This window comes from Ochotona curzoniae, unplaced genomic scaffold (assembly GCF_017591425.1).
Source record: "Ochotona curzoniae isolate NIBS_2020 unplaced genomic scaffold, NIBS_Ocur_1.0 patch5, whole genome shotgun sequence".
In the NCBI taxonomy this organism is placed as follows: domain Eukaryota; kingdom Metazoa; phylum Chordata; class Mammalia; order Lagomorpha; family Ochotonidae; genus Ochotona; species Ochotona curzoniae.
In genome coordinates, this window is record NW_024467028.1 from 1 (window position 1) to 21,092 (window position 21,092).

At 46.7% G+C, this 21,092-nt stretch overlaps 1 protein-coding gene across 1 annotated transcript; it reads left to right on the forward strand.

The window, feature by feature from the left end:
• Window positions 1–2,391: 2,391 nt before the first annotated feature.
• LOC121168085 (tumor protein p53-inducible nuclear protein 1) lies at window positions 2,392–17,114 on the forward strand. Its single transcript, XM_040997850.1, has 4 exons — window positions 2,392–2,611; window positions 9,856–10,112; window positions 10,672–11,032; window positions 15,539–17,114. Exons 2-4 carry the CDS (start codon window positions 10,001–10,003, stop codon window positions 15,786–15,788), a joined length of 723 nt encoding a protein of 240 aa, XP_040853784.1. The 5' UTR covers window positions 2,392–2,611; window positions 9,856–10,000; the 3' UTR covers window positions 15,789–17,114.
• The last annotated feature ends 3,978 nt before the right edge of the window (window positions 17,115–21,092 follow it).

Below are 21,092 nucleotides of genomic sequence, written 5' to 3' on the forward strand. Positions count from 1 at the left end.
TGTATCTGGGTTATCCATGGCCACTTTGAAGCACTCCAGCATTTCATGCCTGAAACACACGTTTGGCCTAGTGTTTACATGACGCTGCATCTCCCATGCCAGCTCCAGCTGCAACTTGCAGCTTCATGCTAACATGAATCCTGGGTGAGAGTGGTGATGACTCAGATAATTGGGTTCCTGCCACCCACATGGGAGACATAAGCTGCATTCCCAGCTCCCCACTTCAGCTCTAACATGCAAGCTTTTGGGGAGTGAACCAGTAGATGGGAGCACCCCTGCAAAAAAAAAAAAAAAGTCATGATTTTACAATGTTTCCAGGACTAAGTGGGAATGGCTTACCTCAGGCCCCTGTGAACTGTCTGCTGTGTCTGAACTTTAAAGAGACTTTCTGCTCTTGCGTCTGGTACCCGAGCCAAGGTGGGCTGAACAAGGGATCTGTTGCACAGGGTGGGCCTGCTTGCAGCCCAGTGGTATTTTGTGGTGACTGGCTTTTTCCACATAAGCTATCAGACTTTCGTCATATCTAGGCTTGGAGAACTTAGAACACTCTATCGAAACCAGATTCTATCAACTGAAGCAGTCACAGGGCCAGCCCAGGTTCAAGGGAAGGAAAAACAGACTTCACTTCATGATAAGATTTGTGCTGGACACCTTTGGAAGTGTAACCTATCTCACATCTTTCCTTTATCACAGGAAGGTACTAGGTGCTTGCTTCTATGGTCTTTAGCCATGATAAACATTACCAAGCAGGAAAAAGATGGGCCTGTAGAACCTTTACATTGAGATTATGCTGGGTTCTGGATGGAAGCAGCTCTTCAGATTCCCGAGGAGACATGGTGTTGTGGGCCTTTTAACACAACAATGACCTGTAAGAGGGTATTAGGATGAGCCAGATTTTTAAAAAAGATTTATTTATTTTTATTGCAAGTCAGATATACAGAGAGGAGAGACAGAGTGGAAGATCTTCCATCCGTTGATTCACTCCCCAAGTGACCGCAATGGCCAATGCTGTGCCCATCCAAAGCCAGGACCCAGGAACGTCCTCCAGGTCTCCCACATGGGCGCATGCAGGGTCCCAGGCAGTCCTGACTGCTTTTCCAGGCCACAAGCCGGGAAGTGGAGCTGCCGGGATTAGAACCGGTGCACATATGGGATTTTGGTGAGTGCAAGGGGGAGGACTTTAATAACTATGCCATCGCGCTGGGCCCAGAATGAGGCAGATTTACCATAACCTATGATCCGTGTTCAATTCTGTGTGACTCTAGCACCTTGTGACATGTGTAATCAAGTGGCCACCATTTTTGGATCATTACTGTTAAATGTCAGACAATACCTTGAACGGGTCTTTAAGAGCCAGTGTTGTGGGAAGTGGACTGACCACAAGATGCTTGTGTCAGAATGAGGAGCCTTCCGGGTTACTGTACTGGACGGAAGCTATGCCCTTCCAGGGTCGCTGCACGTTAGGTCAGAAAATGATCTCTCACCCAAACAAGGACTGATAAGGAGTGCTGATAAGGTCAACAGACTGCCTTTTCCCGGCAGTTCATCCACCTGCATGTGCTTTGGTTTGGAAAGTGTTTTGCTAGAGCATTCATTTTCCTCTTCCTGTAACTAGCCCGGTGAGTGGTAGGCTCCATGAGAAGGCCCAGCTTGCAGGTACTTGCGCAGAAGTGATGACTTCCTGGGTCCCAAGAGGGCTAAGATGTGGAGCTGGGGGGGAGGGGTAGGGAACGGGCTCCTAACTCCCCCGCTAGATGATTCCTCCACCTCCCTGACTTCGGGCAGAGTCTGGCGGCACAGCCCCTTGGGCCAAGTCCACTCAGCCTCCGGTGTTGGTTACTTCAACAGGAGGGGCTCTGCTGCTCTGAGCCAGCCGGCATCACCCACGACGACAGGGCCCCAGCCTCTCCTTCCCAGGCCCCGAACTGGGTCGGCCTTCAAGCCCTAAGTCTATGGCGTTACCTCGGCTCTAGCTGGAATGAGGTTTGGGGGTCCTACGCCCCCCGACGACACTCAAGTGTCCTTATGGTCCTTGTTTTCCGGGTCCCCGACACCTCAGGGGTCCCCGGACGTTGGGCTCTTGCCGGCAACCCCCCCCTCGGCCCCTCGCCCCCTCTCCGGCCTGCCCGCATCTCCTCGCCCCACCCTTCCGCGCGCCCCTGGGCTCCTCTTCCCGCTCCCGGCTTTTGTTGCCCGGGCTTGTTTCTAACTGACGAGCACCTCCCCGGCTCGGTGCCAGGTCACGTGCGTTAGTGACAACCTCTCGCAGGGCGGCCCGGGGGCCGGGGCGCCGCCGATTGGCCGGGGTCGGCTCCGGCGCGGCCCTGGGGCGGGGCGGCCGGACCGGCGCGGGCGGAGCGGCCGATCAGCTGTTGCGAGCGCTGCACAACAACAAAAGGACCGGAACGGCCGGCGGTGGCTCGGGGCGCAGCGACAAGGAGGGCTGGAGAGCCGGCCCGCCCCCCGAACCGGCCACCCGGACCCAGCGAGGCGCAGCCTCTCCCGACCTCAAACTACCTCAGCAGCCCCGCGCCCTAACGACCCCGTCCCTGCCGAGCCGGCGGCAGCCGCTTCCTTCGCCGCGTACCCCGCGTTGGGGACTTGGGCGCACGTAAGTGCCGGCGGGGCGGGCGTCCAGGGACCCTCGACGCCGCAGCCCGGTCCCCGAGCCCGCCGGGCCTGACCGGGCGCCCTGCCCCTGGGCCGCCGGTGGTGCCCTCTCCAAGCCTCTCGCTTCTTGCCGCCCGTACCCTCGGCCGACCCTAGCGGCCGGGGTGCGAGCGGAGGCGGCGCGGACCTGGGCCGGGCCCCGGCGCTGGGCGGCGGTTGGGTGTTTGATTTCTGCCTCCTCCCCCAAGCCTGGCCTTTCTTGGCCGCGGCGGACCTTCCTCCTCCTTTTTCTCCTCCTCCTCCCCCCGACTCGGCTGTGGGACGGGGCTGCCCGTCTAGCCAGGGCGCGGCGTCGGGACTGGGGGAGCTCCGGGTACCGGGAATCCGGACCCTTGAGACGGTGCAGGCGGATGGCCGGCGGGAGCCCAGGAGGCTATGGGGCTGCGCGAATCTGCTGTGCTAACCGCCCGGCCAGCGCCTGTTTCGTGATCAAGTTGGTTGCACACAGCACTAGTTGAGGTTTCACCTGTGGGCAAGAGGGGGTGGTTCTGTTTGGGATCTGCCCTAATTGAGATCCTGATAGCTTGTTCAGCTTTTCCAGCTTATTTTCTTAAACCGCACCTTTACTGTGTGCCCGGGCTGTCACCTACCTGGTGCTAGTCGACCCTCACAATAAGCCCCCAGCAAGTGGCCCAATTCTTTAATAGAAAGGCATCCTGAGGCCCAGAGATTGACTAACGTATTCAGGACCGCACAGCCGATTTAAAAAATCAAAATTGCAGATGGGTTTTACTGGGGGACTCTTGGTTTTTATTTCGTTCCCGGATTCCTTGTGCTCAGTAAATCCAGAGGACTTGGAGGAGACCCTTCGCGTCTTTAGCTCCCAAGCACTTTAGGCGTCCTTTGCCGGGGAGTGGGACTGTGATTCAGCGTGCCCCCAGGACCCTGAAATCACGCAGTGCTTGGTCATTGAACAGGCTTTTCATTTGCAGGTGTGAAAAGCACGGGGGAGCTTTTTAGTCTCACTGTAGTTCCCGGGGCCCTGCCTGGATCCAGGGCCTTCCTGACTTCTGTGTCCAAGGTCTCTCTTTGGCTTACCCTGTCTAGTGCTCATCTGTGCTCCTTCACACTTCTTCCAGTGACCCTGCTGTCGGAATGCCATGTAAACAGGCAACAAATGATTACTTGCTGCAGTCTTTGGGGCACTTCCTTCAGCCTTCAGGACTGCCACTACCAAGTTAGTGGGAATAACCTCCCTTGTTAAGTAGTTGAGTAGACTGGGTTGCTGCAGAACAAGCAAAGGCAACATGGCTCAGTTTGGCAGTTCAGAAGTGATGTTAAGCTTCTTGAATCAATGCGGGTATCTCTTCTAGAGATAGAGGGTGATACCAAGAAGATGGGAACCTGGAGGCCGCTTTTCTATTTAACCACCTAATGTGTCCAGACTGCCCCCAACTGTCCACACATTTTCAAGTTAGAACTTCAGAGTGTGTACTTTTTTTTCTTTTTCTTTTTTGCTTTTTGGAGCCTCCTACTGGCAGCTAAAACCAACTGGAAAGCACTACTTGTTCAGTTTATAGAACCCACAACTGAGGGGGAGGAGAGTGCGAATTGGTATGCAGGGAGAGGCCAGGGGTTGGAATCGGGTGGCTTTATTCTGTGATGCTGGCTCCACCCCAAGCTGGTCTCTCACTTTCAAGCAAGCAACTTAAGTTTTCCCGGACTCCGTTTTCTCATTTTTCATCCACAAAGTAGGATGAATACTCAGTTGGAGCTGTCGTTATTACATGCAACCTATAGGGAAGAGATTTAATCCCAAATACAGCCTGCAATGAGCTTGTGGTTAAACTTTCCTGAGTGCCTCAAGGTGTCAGACCCTGTAAGTGCTATACGCAGTCATCCTGTTGGCCAGCAGACCCTGTCACTGGTGCACGGAATGATGGAACAGGCACCAAGTGGTTACTATCTCTAGGGTTACAAGCAGCAGAGCTTGATTTGGACTAAGCAGGTTAGCAGAGCAGCCTTGAGATACCACACCCCACTGCTTTTGGTGGGTCATGTTATCAAAATCAACCAGCTTTTTCTACTCACAGAACATTTCTGCTCTTGGTGTGACATCAGAAACACTAGTAATAAAATCTTAAGCGAGATGTATACACATCCTCTAGACTACAACTGTGATTTTAAGAAAAAAAAGAAACGTAGAAGAAAATATGCTAACAAATGACAAGAAGGGAGTGGCACAACAACTTTGTTTTGTTTTTAGAGATTTAATATTTATTGGAAGTCAGAGCTACTTGGAGAGACAGAGTGAAGAGATAGCACTTCCTATCTGCTGGTTGACTGCCCAGATGGCCACAACAGCCGACCTGGGCCAGGCCAGGAGCCCAGAGTTGCTTCCAGGTCTCCCGTGTAGGTACAGGACCCAAGCATTTGGGCCATTTTCTGCTTTCCCCAGGCGCATTAGCAGGGAGCTGGATGAGAAGTGAAACTAGGTCTCGAACTCATGCCCCTTTGGAGATGCCAGTGTCCCAGGCAGCAGTTTTACCCACTGTGGCCCAACACTGGGCCCCCTTATTTGTTTGGTAAAAGTCCCAAAATGCTGTTTTGATTTTATAATGAAATGGATGGTTTTAATCAGTGGGATGGGTTATTTTAAGAGAGCAGGCATAAAGCTACTTTCCTCAACTGTTTGGCCTGAGATACATTGTATTCCTTTTTCAGCCAGGAGCCTGCTGGCCTGGGGTTGGCTGCTCTGAAAGCTTGCATGCTCCTAGAACCCCAGCTACTCCACCCAGCCACCCACCCACCTACCTACTTACCTCCCCAACCTTTGCCTCTTTGTTCAGTTCCTGAGCTGCTTTTGTAAACTTGAGCTCTTTGGACACAGGCTGCCTCTAGAACTTTTGTTTTAGCATGATCTTTGCCCCGGAGTTGTGAAGGTCAGAAATTCAGTGGCCATGTGAAGAGATGGGTGTGAAACTATGCCTTGTCTTTCAGCTGCACATATAGCACACCCCATGGAGAACCTCTATTAGCACTGGACAGGACACAAGGTCAGAGCAGCAATGACTAGACCCAGACAGTGTCTACACCATTACTTTTTTTTTTTTTTTAAGATTTATTTTTATTGGAAAAACAGGAGAAACGGAAACATCTTCCATGCATTGGTTCACTCCCCAAGTGGTCACAATGGCTTGGGCTAAGCAATCCAAAGCCAGGCGTCTCTTCCTGGTCTACCATGTGAGAGCAGGGTCCCAAGGCTTTGGGCCATCTTTTGCTTTCCTAGGCTGCAAAAAGGGAGCTGGATGGGAAGTGGAGCAGCTGGGACACAAATAAGTGTTCATATGGGATCTCCACAGTGCTTAGAGGAGAAGGATTAGCCAGTGGAGCAATGGCTGGGTCCTGTGCCAGTAACATTTTGGGAAGATTTTTTTTTCTAGATTAGCACTGCTCAGCAAAAATAAGAGATTGTAAGCCACATGTAAGTTTTCCTGGTAGCCACATTAAAAAGGGAAAAAGAGGGCCCGGCGCGGTGGCGCAAGTGGTTAAAGGTCCTCGCCTTGCACACCCGGGATCCCATATGGGCGCCGGTTCTAATCCCGGCAGCCCCGCTTCCCTTCCAGCTCCCTGCCTGTGGCCTGGGAAGGCAGTCGAGGACGGCCCAAAGCTTTGGGAACCTGCACCCGCGTGGGAGACCCGGAAGAGGCTCCTGGCTTCGGATCGGCATAGTATCGGCCGTTGCGCTCACTTGGGGAGTGAATCATTGGACGGAAGATCTTCCTCTCTGTCTCTCCTCTCTGTATATCTGCCTTTCCAATGAAACAATAATAAAAATAAATCTTTAAAAAAAAAAAAAGGGAAAAAGAACAGGAGAAATTAATTTTATTAATATTTGTAACTTAATAGATCCGAAATAATCTCAACATAAGATTGCTCCTGAAGTATTCTGTTGGGTGGGCTGGGATCCTGAGGCCTTGAAATACAGCCCCATATCTATTTTATATTTATAGTAAGTTTCAGCCCAGCCGCAGGACTAGTATTGGGAATGCTTGATCTGTACTTGCATGTAAATTTACAGTGGAAGAAGTAGGTTTATTCACCCTGGTTATTTCTGACATGATTGAAGGTTTTCCAAAAATTGACTCAGTTATCAAATTTTAAGTGTAAGTGGATTAAAGTTAAATAAAATCCAGTTTATCATTCATATAAGTCAAACACATTTTATGTGTGCCTGGTGGGTCAGGTTTTCCAGTTGCTTCTGACCCCTTAGTGATACCACACCAATCTCAGCTCTCTTTATCAGGTTAGAAGTTCATGGGGAAAGAGAGGACATAAATAGTCTCCGCATTTTTCTGATGGCAGACTGAGGCTTAGTACCAGAAGTTCTGGTGCCCAGGCAAGTGCTCCTACCCAGGGACTCTGCCCTCTTTCCCCGCTGCTTCCTCTACCCTGCCCTGCCCTCACCTGCCTCTGCAGGGGCTTAGTGTGAATGCCAACAATGAGATGCAGGATGAGCAGCTTGTCTGTCCCTTTCCCTGCTGCCTGCTTGACGGTGGTTGTCCTTGCAGGGCCATGGCACATGAGGAGGCAGTCTTTGGCCAGGGAACCCATGGGGCATTGCAGAAGCTGCTCTGGAGGATCCTGTGCCCTACACAGTTGCATGGTATGCAGGCATGCACACCTGCCACTCTGTGGACTTGGCTGCTGTCACCAGAGGGGCCCCAGCATTTTCTTCTGCCTTGCACCTGGGCTGAGCCCCAGTGTCTTAGCCTCACCCAACAACAGGTAGGGGGAAGACAAGAAGAGCAGAGGCATCTCCCCTCGCCATCCAGGCACTGTAGCTATAGTGGAGGCAGGGCCTGAGGGCTGCCCTGTACTCTGAAGACTGGCATGGTTCTCCTAGCTAGCTCAGCTGGAGTAGCATCACACTTGAGTCTGCTCTCTGCTCCCACAGTGACAGAAAAGTGGTGAGAAGGTTTTGCAGATTGCTTTTTGCCTCCTGGTTCAGAAACCCTGATTAGTATCAGAGCTGGAATTGCACAAGATTGGGAGGGAGGGGGAAAGGAGAAGGACTATGGTGGCCCTGCAGCCCGAGGATACAATTGCACAGTCCGCTTTCCTCCTCACTTCCCTTACCTGGAGCATGAAGCTCAGCCTAGATCCGCAGTTTGGCCATGTTGCTTTCCAGAAGGTTTCAAGAAGACTGGTTATGCAAGTGACACTTCCTGTTTACCCGCTTGTAATCATTAATGGCTGAGGATGGTGAGCTGTGGCCACAGAAGTATTCTTCTGTCATGTATTTGAGATGTTTTACTCCAGCAGCATGCCAGCCAGCTGTGGTTTGCACACAAGGAATTGAACCAGGGGGTCTTAGCAAATGATTGTTTGACACACCAGGTGTCAAGAGGCTGAAGTTATGGGCTCAAGGCTGATGCTTATGTTTCATACAGATGTTGACCATTGAGGTGTCTTTCCCCATCCCTGAGTGGTCCTGGCCTCTCTGGTTTCTGTCACCCACTCTGGGTTGGCAGCTCCCAAATCTTCCTCCAGCTGAGAACACACCCTGCGTTCCACTGCCCTGTATCCCCTGTGCCATTTTCAGCTGTGCCACCTTGGAGAGTGCCCAGTGAGCCATCAGCAATGTCCGGCCTGTTTTCTGCAGCAATCCTAGTCTTTCCCTTAAGTGATTCCCCCATCCCTCTACCAGGTAGGCTGGAAACCTGGATCACGCTTGACTTTTTCTGCCCTTAACTTCTAGCTTAAATGTTCTTCAGTCCAGGACAAAGCCAGGATGCTGTAACTCTATCCAGGTCTCCTGTGCTTGGGCTATCATCTGCACTTTTCCTAGGTGCATTGGGGAAGTGAAATGAAAGTGCAGCAGCCAAGACTTGAACCAGCACCCATATGGGATGCTTGCTTCTTAGGCAGCAGTTTAACCCCCTATGCCACAGTACTGGTTCCTCCCCTGTGTTCTTGCGCCCTCTCGCTTGGCTTCTCAACCACTTAAGATTACTGATTTATTGCCAGTCTACCCAGCTGGTGTGAGGAACACTGTGTCCTTTTCCTCCCATGACATCCATGCCAGGCTGTCTCTTGCTGTGCGAAGGCCTCTCCCAGTGCCTTTTTCCCTGAACTAAGTGTGTGATAGGTTCCCAGTAAATATTTGCTGACTTGTGGTTGACCTGGATGGAGAACTGTGCCAAGTACCTTGCAAGGTGCATGTCCTAATGACCTACATTTCTCATTTAACAAGAGCATCAGGGAAACTGTTTAAGAAGTGGTTTTGGCAAAATTGGGAGCGACAGCAGGCTGGCTGAGTGAGAATGATGGGAGGAGGAGGTGGGTTTGGGCCCCAGTCCACAGGGCTTGTTGAGGGCTTGAGTGACCGGACAGGGCAGTTGTTGCTGTTTGCTATGGGAGATAAGGGTAATCAATATGTATGAGCAAGTTTATCAGGGGAAATGAAAAGCTCTTTTGTTATGTAACCAAGCAGACATGGATACATCAAACTGGACCTTTAGTTCTTCAGAGTTCCCTGAGGTAGGAACTCTACTGAGGATGTGTAGCTTCCTAACTGGCGCAGCGCCTTGCAGCCAAGGTGGGCCTGGAGCCTGGGCCTGCCAGCTACAGCATGGCTCACTAAACCGTGACACAGGAGTGGGATTTCCAGAGTTTCTTGTTGCCCAGCACATTCACGTGTAGTTTGCATGTCTCCATTCCAGCTGCAGGAATTGTTCTGCCAACTAGAGTGTGCTGTTTTTAGAGACTAGTAGTGTACATAGGTGTGACCACTGGCCTGTCCAAGAAATACAGCACAGAGAGATGCAGCAAGGGACAGGGAGGGCCTGGCCCAGTGGTGTGACCAGGCCCCAGAGCTGGATTCACCTGACTTGTACATGGTTGAGTATCATAGACCAAGGACACTAATAGATAGCGAGAAAGAGTTTTGTAGTTGGAAATCATTGTTCATGTTCATCCCATATAGAAGTACAGGTGTGAACAAGACCCACCTTTTTCCCACTTACTTCTACTCAGATATGTACAGGTTACGTTTGAATACTTGATTCATAATTACTTGTAAAAAAGGTTGGATTTCTTGTATTTGACTTGCATGGGAGGAAGTGGTCATAGAATGTAGGTTAAGGCATGTGCTTCTAAGGGTGTATGTATGTGTACAAACCTACTTATAAAATACCCATGCTGATGCATAATATTACCTTTTCTTTCTTTTTCTTTTTTTAGGGATAGTAGTTCTTTCTGTTTTTCACCTAAGTTGAATAAGCACCTTGCGCACTTTAATTTCTACTCAGAGCCATTCCGACTAAAGACAAAATTTTGAAATCTCACTATAAAGACATCCAGCCAAAGTCTCAAGCTTGCCTTAACAATGTTCCAGAGGCTGAATAAAATGTTTGTGGGTGAAGTCACTACATCTTCCAACCAAGAACCAGAATTCAGTGAGAAAGAGGATGATGAATGGATTCTTGTGGACTTCATAGGTAAGGAACTGCCCATGGTTAGTTTTCACAGTGAAAGTGGCAACATTTGCCTTTGAGTTTTTGTAGATCTGAGTTAATACCTCCGAAGGTCTTAAGCCTTAGAAGTAAGTAAACAGGAATGTCTAAAAATAGATTGCAGGAAAGAGTTTGGCACCAGATGATCAGTCAGTGAAATTGATTGACGTCAGACTATCCACTGTTGCAGCATTTAGAGCCTGATACTCTGAGAGGCCCTTGAATAGGAGCAACTCCTATCCAACAGGCAGTAGTCCATGGGCCCCAGTGTTCAGTCAGCAGAGCAGAAGAGCCCTGAGACCTTTCCAGCAAGTCAGTGTACTCCCCACATTTTGGCCACACACACGGTGCTAGGAAATGATTGTGTGATTGTTTTGAGTGCCTAGAAATTGTTTTGATTCTGACCCATATCAAGGGAGGAATGTGAGCACTAACAGTATCGTCTCTTTTCTTGACTGTGACTTGGATGGGCGTCTCCATGGTGACTTCGTGATATGATAATTCCCTTCCCATGGGATTTCGCTGCACGTGGCCCACCATCCAGATACCTGCACTGGTTTCCCAGCAGAGGAGGAGGAAGAGGAAGATGACATCCTTGAAGAGCCACCTACTGAGCATCCTTCCGTCTTCTCCTGTTTGCCTACATCTGTGGAGTGCTTGGCTGACACAACTGATTCCTGTTTCCTCCAGTTTGAGTCCTGCCCAATGGAGGAGAGCTGGTTTATCACCCCTCCCCCATGTTTCACCGCAGGTGGATTAACCACTATCAAAGTGGAAACAAGTCCGATGGAAAACCTGCTCATTGAACATCCCAGCATGTCGGTCTATGCTCTGCACAACTCCTGTCCTGGTCTCAGTGAGACCAACTGCAGGACCGAGGAATTTCAAGATCCGGGTAGTCCCAGGTGCGTCATCCAGCATGTTTCTCTCTAGGCAATCTGCTATGGGTGCATTTCATTTGTTTCTGCTTAAAGTGAAAACTAGGCTTTTAGAAGATGCAAAGCAGTTTTGTTGGGCAGTTTCTAAAAGTTTCAGCATAGTGATGTGTTTTTAAAATATTTTTTTAAAAGCTTGCACATTTTAGATTTTTCAAAGTTAGTTGTAGCAAGATCCCAGTTATATAATAGAGTTCTCATACATGTAGCTGTTCTGAATGGAAATAAAAGCCTGGTATTTCTCCTTAGTATCTTAGAATGTGACTGGCACATTATAGCCTGGATTATTTAGGAGATCAATTCCAACTAAAATATTGTGTCTCTTTTTGGTTTGTTAAAGATTATTTTATTGGAAAGGAAGATTTTACAAAAAGAAGAGATAGAAGTCCTCCATCCACTGTTTCACTTCTCAAATGGCTGCAATATTTAGAGCCCAGCTAATCTGAAGCCAGAAACCTGGAGCCTTTTCCTATCTCCCCCATGAGTCTAGGGTTTCAAAGGCTGGGGCCATCCTCCACTGTTTTCACAGGTCATCAGCAGGTAGCTGGACAGGAAGTGGAGTAGCCAGGACACAAACAAGCACCCATATAGGATGTTGGCCCTTGAAGGGTGAAGATTAGCTGGTTGAGCCATCATACCAGCCCGCAGAATATGATGTCTTAAACTCTTTTCTTCCACATAGTCTTAGGTTACATCAAATGGTATTTACACTTGAAAACCTAAGTAAAATGTCTGAAGTGTAAACTAAGATGACAGCTTTAACAAAGTTGCTTATAGTTGTTTTCTGCTTATAGTTGTATAGGAAAAAGTTCACATTGAAATGAGGTTTTGTTACGTGGGGTCCCAGTAGTGTGAAATGGTAGTGTGAAGTTGGAATGGCAGGTGGGTGGAGGCCCTGGTTCGTTCAGGGAGATGTCCAGTCAGTGAAGACAGAATACTCCAAAACAAACTTAAAAGACATCTTCTGGCCTTCATCCAGATATCATATCCAGGGAACATATCTGAGATGGCTTCCTCCCTCTAAAGTGACATCCTTTATCAGGGTATTTGCCTCAAAGTGCAGACAGTCTGTCACACATGGCAATGGAATATTCCCCCTGGTGTTAGCATGGAGCGGGTTGGAAGGATGGTAATATTGGCACTGGTTCCATTTCATTCCCTCTTGGCTCAGGAGTCCAAGTGAAATTTTTTGGAATAGATGAAAATATTCCAGTGGTTAGTGCTGTCAACTAAATGCCTCTTTCCAATAACTACACCATTGTGCATATCTTCTGTTTCCTGTTTGCCAAATACAAACAAGGCTCAGGCAGCTCATTAATATGTTAACTTTGTGAGTGTGTTGCACTCTCCAGTCCCAACATCGTAGAGGATCTTTTGGAGGTCAAATTATTTCATTTTGTTTGCACCAAAATGACAGTTCATTCATATAGCTACATAATCCCAGGCTATGGACTGGGTAAGGTGCTTAATGGGAAATGCTACTTTAACTGGCACTTTATTCAATTTGTCAAGAAGCATTCCAGCAAACATTTTAAATACAAATACGGCATTTTGGAGGTAATGCTGAATTGTTTATAGTTCTTCAGCTTGGTTTCTTCAGTTCCCTCAAATTTTGCATCTTTAAGAGAACTTTATGAGAATTTAGCATGATTAGTTAATACTGGAAACACTGGCATTGGTTGCTGTTCAAAGGTTAAGCGTGTATGTGAGTATACATGTGGTCAACAGCTTTGCAAAGCCACTTACAGAAGCAGTACTTGTGCATTGCAGAAAATGCAAATACGTAGAAATGTGAACTTTTGATGTGACATTCCCACAACTCCCAAATGTGTGTGGTTACTATCCTATGGCTTCTCCTTCCACTTGTCCAGTGTGTTCCCTTGTTTGGGCCCATCCACTGACCCTTTATGCATTTCTAACCTCAGTGGGACTCCTACTACTTGTTACTTTCGACAGTGATATGCACCATTTTGCATCAGTACATGTTTTTGTACTACTCAACCCATTCTCAGGGGTCCCTGGTAGTACCTATGGTATTTCACTGAGTTTGTCCAGACTGCCTCCAAAGCACCCGATTGTTAATGCATCTACAATTTTGATGTAGTCAGAGCATTGTATCCTGTTTTTGCATTCATATATTGTAGATTTAACATAAGATAGGTAAATTTCCATATGTAAATGATGAAAATACACTGAACTTTGTATGAATTCGTCGCACAAATCCTGTTGTTATTGCAATTGTTAATAGTAACCGAAAGATTATTAGCATTCTTGTTCTGAAATTTGAGGTTCTTATCAGGCAGACCTCACTGAATCAAGACGGGAATTGGGTGGTACCAAAGGCAGGTGAATAACTGTTGTAAACAGCTGCATCTTTCACAGATTACAATGCTTCTGGCCTGTGTGTCCTCGGGGATAGTTCAGTAAAGCACATAAAAGTACGCTGCTTCATAATTAGTGTGGGCTCTGGCATATGTGTTTTATTGCATTGTAGCCTTTATAGATATTGTTTGTTGAAGTTTATAAACTATTATGTCTCAAGTAAAACTTGTGTATGTGACTTAAGTGACCCATAGTAAGGCAGCTTGAATAGAGTTGACCACTTCCTAACAGTAAAATTAAAGTAGCATTTTAAAATCTTACTAGTGATTTAATAGTTCACCATTTAACATTTGTAGGGCCAGGAAAAGCTGCTTATAAGACTCATGGATACAGAGTAAGTATCTTCCCTGTGAGACTGGGTGACAGGTGCTGTCAGTCTGTGTAGGAAGACCCAGGGCTCATGCCTACTTTTCAAGGCTCACTCTCCTTTGTCTTTGTAGTCTCTGAGTGTGGCCTATTGTAGTTATACAACTACAAGTCCATGTTGAAAGAACTGTTTTCCTCCAGTGATGCTAAGGCAGAGCAAACAACTGCTCGTCCTGTGGAAAATCATCATGAAGTGCCTTAGAACATTTTGTGCCATGTGTGAATGCAGTTTGGATCCCTCATGTCTGATTAGCTTTCATATGAAAAACATAATAGGGCTCAGCACAATAGTTTAGTGGCTAAATCCTTGCCTTGCATCTGCTGGGAGCCCATGTGGGCCCTGGTTTGTGTCCCAGGTGCTCCACTTTAGCTCTCTACTTGTGGCCTGGGAAGGCAGTAGAGGATGGCCCAAGGCCTTGGGACCCTGCATCCACTTGGGAGACTTGGAGAATGCTTCTGGCTTCTGGCTTCAGATTGGCTCCATTGCAGCCACTTGGGGAGTGAACAGTAGTTATTCTGTAATCTCCTCTCGTATATCTCCTTTCCAATAAGAAAAAATAAATCTTTAAAAAAATAATCATACTCTGTTTTTTTTAAAACGGATTGGAAAGACAGATTTACATGGATAAGGAGAACTGTTTAGAATCTTTCATCTGTTGGTTCACTTCCCAAATGGCCACAATGGCTAGAGCTGAGCCAATGTGAAGCCAGAAGCCTGGAGCTTCTTCCAGGTCTCTCACGTGGCTACATAACTTGGGCCATCTGCTGCTTTCCCAGGTCATCAACACAGAGTTGAATCAGAAGTGGAGCAGCTGGGACACGAACCAGTGCCAATGAGGGATGCCAGCACTTGAAGGTGGAGCATTAGCCTATTCAGCCACAGTGCTGCCCCCATACTGTATGTATTTTAAGATCACTTGTCCTTCAAGGATCTTTAAAATGTTGCCATAAATGAAAATGCAGAATATGGCATGGTGTGCTGTGAACAAAAACAGATGTGCCTTCCATGATAAGCAGTAGATTTTTATGTGGAGAAGTGTTCAGTGAGTGGAATTTTCTTATGCCTAGTTCTCTTAAATATATAGATGGAAGGCTTGTTTCCTAATCAGTATAAACTAAGAATGAATATACTCTTTAAAGATTTTGATGAGAACTAAAATATGTAATATTTGCAAAATGTTTATCAGGTGCCGATTGTTGGGGGCACTGACAATTTCCTGCCCCGTGATTGGCCCTTTGCCCTGATTGCTGTGCCTTGGTGATCTTTAAGCTGATTGGACAGGATTGACATATAAGCCAGGGGCTTGGCAGGGGAGGGGCTTCTGCATAATGGAATTAACGGACATAACGGTTTTAACGGAAGGTCTGAATAAAGTGCCTCTGAGACGCTCTCCAGTGTTGGGTGATTTCTTCCGTGGGACGGGAGACCCTGATACCGATATTCAGTGATGTTGATCCCACCCCCAGAGGAGTGTGTATGAATTTGTGCTCTATAATCAAAATACAGTCCAAGTGAACTGGGGTGTCCGAGCCAGCTGGGGTAGGTGGCTTATTTGCACCACAAGCTGGCTTCTCTGCCACTGCCCCCACCCCTACCCTCACCCCGAGTCAGTGCTCTTGTTCAGCCTTAAAGAAGGGTGTGGCGAGCTGAAGTGCTAAGTGACTTTGTCAGTGTCATTTCCAAATCCTGCTAACTGCATGCATCCCCACTATTTTTTTCTGTTTCAGAGTGGAAGCTCAGAATGAGATGGAGCAGCACATCCGCTGCTATGTCGCAGCTTTTGCTGCTCATGCAGCTTTTCTGGAACAATCCAAGAGCTTTCGCCCTTCCCAGTGGATGAAAGAACATAGTGAAAAACAGTCTCTGAACAGAAATAGCCTTCGTCGCCAAAATCTTACCAGGGATTGCCACTCCCGGCAAGTCAAGCACAATAGCTGGGTTGTTCACCAGCCCTGCCCGCGTCAGTACAATTACTAAGAATTTCAAGTTTTGGTTGGTCTCACTGGATTTGTGTACACACATGGATTTGTGCCATGAGCACACTGTTTCTTCACAGCCAGTGGTGACCAGTCACGTTGTGGATACTTTTGAAAACCCTGTTTATGTGCCGGGTACCACATAACGCCTTGCTCCTAATATTTACTTTTTTGTAGATTTTTTTCAGAATATTTTTTGACATATCAATACAAGTTACAGTGTTTGGTGTTGGGGGGTGTCTTTATTGACGTGTACATGAATTAGCATTTTAAAGACATGTCTTCCCAAGTATAAGAATAGGCATCTTTTGGTTTTGTTTTATTTTGTATTAATCTTCTGAGTAAACAAAAATTTATTCTCAGGGTCAGCCATACACTTTATTGACCAGTACTTGATCATCTTTTCTGTATATAATGAATACATTTTTACACTAACATGAGCATTAACAAATGCGAGTTGCCACGGATATAGTGGAATTATGGCTGGACTCCCTTTTGAAAGAAAACTTGATACATTTCTGTGTGTGTGGTTTTGTGGGGTTTTCTTTTTTTTTTTTTTTTTTTTTTCCAGATTAGTAATGCAGTTCGTGTTGGAATTCAGGTACATTAAGCTTTAGTGAGCAGTACTTTAGTAATTGTTATCTGACCAGTGATGTGGTACAGACATTGGCAGATGTCGTGGGCAAAGGCACGGGTCTCCTGTGCAAAGGGATTATATTAGGTTTGCGAAATGACGTGGAAGACCCAAGTCCCAGCCTGACCCCTCTTCACCTCATATTTTAAGCTGTTTTTTAGTTCTTTCCTGCTAGCTCTATTGCCCACCTCGTGTGAGCAATGAACTTGGGTGTCATTTGGGCACTTGGCATGACTGCACATGATATATGTGTGTGTGCAGCTTTGTGCTTGTGCCTGAGAAAAGGAGTAGTCTTCTCATGTGCACTTGCGCAGACGAGGAGCAGCCCTCTGCCCTCAAGCCCTGCCTGCCCAACTCAGGCACGGGCCAGGGTGGCTTTCTGGCGATGGCTCTCCCAGCACCTGAAGCGGGGTAACGGGGTAACTTTAAGAATTCATTTTGCGTTTTTACTTCAGACACTCTGAAACCACTCTGGCCTCGGGTGGGGGGCCTCCACCACCGAGAGGGGAGAAGTATCACTCTGGGCCCTCTCAAACTGAACCTGTGCGAACTTCCGAGGCCTTCCTACTGACTCTAGTGATGGCGGACTGGGGCACCGCTGTCACTGCTGTTGCCCACGGCATTGGTGCTACTGTGGCCAGGGCAGAAAGTTCCACTCACATGTAGGCCAGTTGCCTTGACTCGAAGCAAAATGGACTTCCTTACCTCCAGTCTCTTCCCACTGCCGCGGGGGTCTGGCTGAACCACAGACCCTCACTGGTGTCCTCTGCCAGGAGCATCTCCTGCCCAGTGGCATGGCATGGCTCACCTGTCCATCTTCTCTGAGCCCTTGCTACCTGAGTTAGGCCAGGGAGCCTAGGCAGAGTGTCGTGTACTTCAGGGCAGGGAGGGCTGCTTCTGTGCTGGTGTCAGATTCGTCCACTGGCTGCGCCCAAGTGCCAGGATGTCTCTTTAACACAAGAGGCAGGACCCCCTTCGCCCTTCCCCCATGTGGGCTTCCCCTTTATTTATTTGTTTTCTATGGGCCAAGATTGTCAAGATTTTGTAGTTTGTTACTTATTTGCAGTTGTTTACCAGATTTGGGAGACAAGGTGAAGTTTTCCCGAAGGCCTGTGTGTGTGCTTGTGTGTGTGTTTTAAATCGACTGTTCGAGGGCCATTCTTTGACTTGAAAACTGACCAGTTCACTGTCTTCTGCTGGGGAGCCCAAGTGTGTGGGGGTCTCTGTGTGTGTATGCGTGGTTAGTGCCACACCAGCTACAAAAGTTTAGCCATGAGAGTTTGTTTGGCAGAGAGAACAGATCTGTATATAAAATGCATTGGTCTTAGCTATGATTTTAAGATTTCCTGATAACTAAACAATTTACATCTGTTAGTTACTGCCTCTTCGTTGGTCCCAGGGCCCAACTTTTCTGTGTCCTTTACCCAGAAGACAAGTGTTTGATTGTTGGGACTTCTCAACAGGATTAGGGTTACCAGACCACTTATGATGCCCTGCTATGGTGTCTGTGAAGTGAGTTTCTAAGGTTTCGTCTAAACTTGGCACATATTGAAGAAAATGGTTAACAGTTCAGTTGGAAGTTCTCAGTCTAGAAAAGTTTCTTTGGCATCTAAAGACATAAGACCAATAATAATACAGAATGATGCTGACTTGTTAAGTATTCTCTGAAATATGGCCAAAGTACACTGAGTTTACTCATTTTGCTGTTGTAAACATCAGTGGTTTACAGTGTGCTTTAGGGCATATTCCTTGAAAATGGGATCAGAGAACAAGGAGGACCCTCTGAATTTAGTAGCTCTTGTTTCTAGACTAGTGGCATAGAATGTTATTTGGAAAAAATCTGGAATATTTGGCACACAAGCAGTGCCTCGTGGATGAGTTTCTTAGCTTTTACAATGCACTGTTTCTGAAAGTTTGTGGTTTTGTTAATAAAACATTGTCTGCCAAAGCTATGTTTAGTTTTCTTTCTCTGCTGACTGAATTATATCCTGCATATGTACTATGAAGCTAGCCACCCATTAGTTGTTGTGGCAATGCATTTCATGCTTGGCTGGCTAGAGACTTTTTTTTTGCAGAAGATGAAAAGTGATGGGATGTTTTTACTCCTATTGCAGGGTGCTTTTGTCCTCCTCAGTTTCCTGTACTTTTTTTTTTAATTCTCAAGCAGTCTGCTGCATTTACACTCTTCCCCAGCTGTATCAGTGCTGGGAACAGTTTACTAAAGTTCAGCATCACTTGTTTTGGCTTCTTGCGTCTGTGGCATACACTGGTTGGTCATCTGTGTCTGCACGAAAGCCAAGTTTCTTTGCTCTTTCTCGTCCGTCTCTAGGAAATGTATTGTCTTTATATCGTCTCAAGAATAAAACAAGGAAAAGGTACATTTTTATTCTTATTTTCCTTGAGCTGGAGGAAAAGAAAAAGAAAGGACTGTAACTAGAAGGTTGACATTGAAGTTGGTTGGTGAAAAAAGCTAAAGTGTTTCTAAGATTATTTTTTGTTTGCTTTTAGAGTCAGTTAAGAGACTGCTCCTAGTACTGGGAGATACTAGTATATGTTTCTAGTGTTACCTTACAATTACCTTTTTATTTCACAAGGCCCACCAATACTGGGTCAACAGTTTATAGAGATGGGCTTCTATCATGATGGCTTTGTGACCATCAGCCTTGCTGACAAATTGCAAATGGCCATCTCTACTTACTTTATTGCTTACAATGTTATATTAAATGCTTTACTTAAACGTCCTACACATTACTCATACAGTGGGGTTAGCCCAACCACACACGGGTATCACTTGAAAATCTGACACCAGTGGACATGGTGAGAAGGGCCAAGAAAGAGGAGCTGGAGAGCAGACAGGCTGGGGCATCCACCCCCTGAGGCAGCACCCTGCATGCAGGAGGAGGTACTGGTGACAGGAGGGTCACTCCCATGGACGAGGTTCCATACATCATAGAGAATTTTCCTTAGGACATTCTTTTTAAAAACTGTAAGTGTTCAGTGCTTGGTTTTTCGTTGTATCAGCCTGAAGTATTAGTATTTGTTGTCTAGGTGGACGTGTGAAAACCAAACCAGTACTTGGGGAGGTTATGTTTGTGTGCATTCAGGCTGGGAGGACGGGTGGTTTTGTTTGTTTTTCCTCCAGAGGTTTGTTCTTTAAACAATCATTGTGGAGGGTTTTTTTTTTTAAAAAAAAAAGTTTTTATTGTTATTGTTATATAATATATATATATATTTTTTGGTCAAGCAAAATTGTGAACACATTTGCTTTTCAGAGTTTCCAAGATGGGAAGAGTAGTGGGGATGTACTATGTGCCTTCTCAATGTGTTATTTTCATCAACTTGAAAACTCAAAAGGGACGTTTGGTTACATCATATACTGTACATCAATCTATGCATAAATGGCAGCTTGTTTTCTTGAGCCACTGTCTAAACTTTTTCCTGTTTTTATAGAAATTTCAATACTGATTTATAGATGGTTGGTTTTATACAGACTGAACAATACAGCACTTTGCCAAAAAAAAAAAAAAATGTAGCATTGCTTCATTGTTGTGTGTTAATGCCAGTTCTCTGTATTGGGTTCAGCAGTGCTCTGCACTGCCTGGAGTTACAGTTTTTAACCTGTCAGTAAATAAAATTTCCTTCAGCTTTACGGTTGCCAGATTCTTTTTATTATTTTCAAAGGTAGGCACTATTTACTTCAGATACCTGCTGCTTAGTTTTGCTTACCTAAAAATGTTTACTATGCACTCTTAATTTGAAAACAAGATTTTTAAATTTTTATTTAAAAGGTAGGTTTACAGAGAGAGGAGAGACGGAGAGAGATCTTCCATCTATCTACTGGTTCACTGCTCAGATGGTTGCAACAGCCAGAGCTGGGCTTGGAGCCTCTTCTATTTTTCCCATGTGGGTGCAGGGGCTCAAGGACTTGAGCCATCCTCTGCTGCTTTCCCTGGCCATAGCATAGAGTTGCATCAGAAGTGGAACAGCTGGGACATGAACCAGAACCTGCTGGCATCACAGGCAAAGGTTTAACCTACTATGCCCCAGTGCCAACCCCTAATGTGGGCTTTAAATTTTTTTAAAAGGTTTATTTTTACTGCAAAGTCGAATATACAGAGAGGAGGAGAGATAGGAAGATCTAACATTCAATGATTTACTCTCCAAGTGGCCATAACGGCTGAGCTGTGCTGATCCAAAGCCAGGAGCCTGGGGCTTCATCCGGGTCTCCCACATGGGTGCAGGAACCCAAGACTTTAGAACATTCTCGACTGCCTTCCCAGGCCACAATCGGGGAACTGGATGGGAAGTGGGGCTGCCAGGATTTAGAACCAGTGTCCATATGGGAAAACGGTGCATGCAAGGCAAGGACTCTAGCTGCTAGGCCACCATGCTGGGCCCTAAATAATTTTTCAGTATGTTTATTTTGAAATGCAGAGTAACAGAAAAATAGAAATCTTCCATCCTATTGTTTACTTTCCCAAATTGCTACAATGGCTAGGACTCGGCTAGGTCAAAGCTAGAAGCAGGAACTCCATCCAGGTCCCGCCTGTGCGCAGCAGGGATCCCAGCATTTGGGTCATCTGCTCCTAGTTATGCCGCTAGTTAACTTACCTCTTGCACTGCTGGCATCCTTGTAGGCATCAGTCCATGTCCTCCTGACTGCTCCACTTC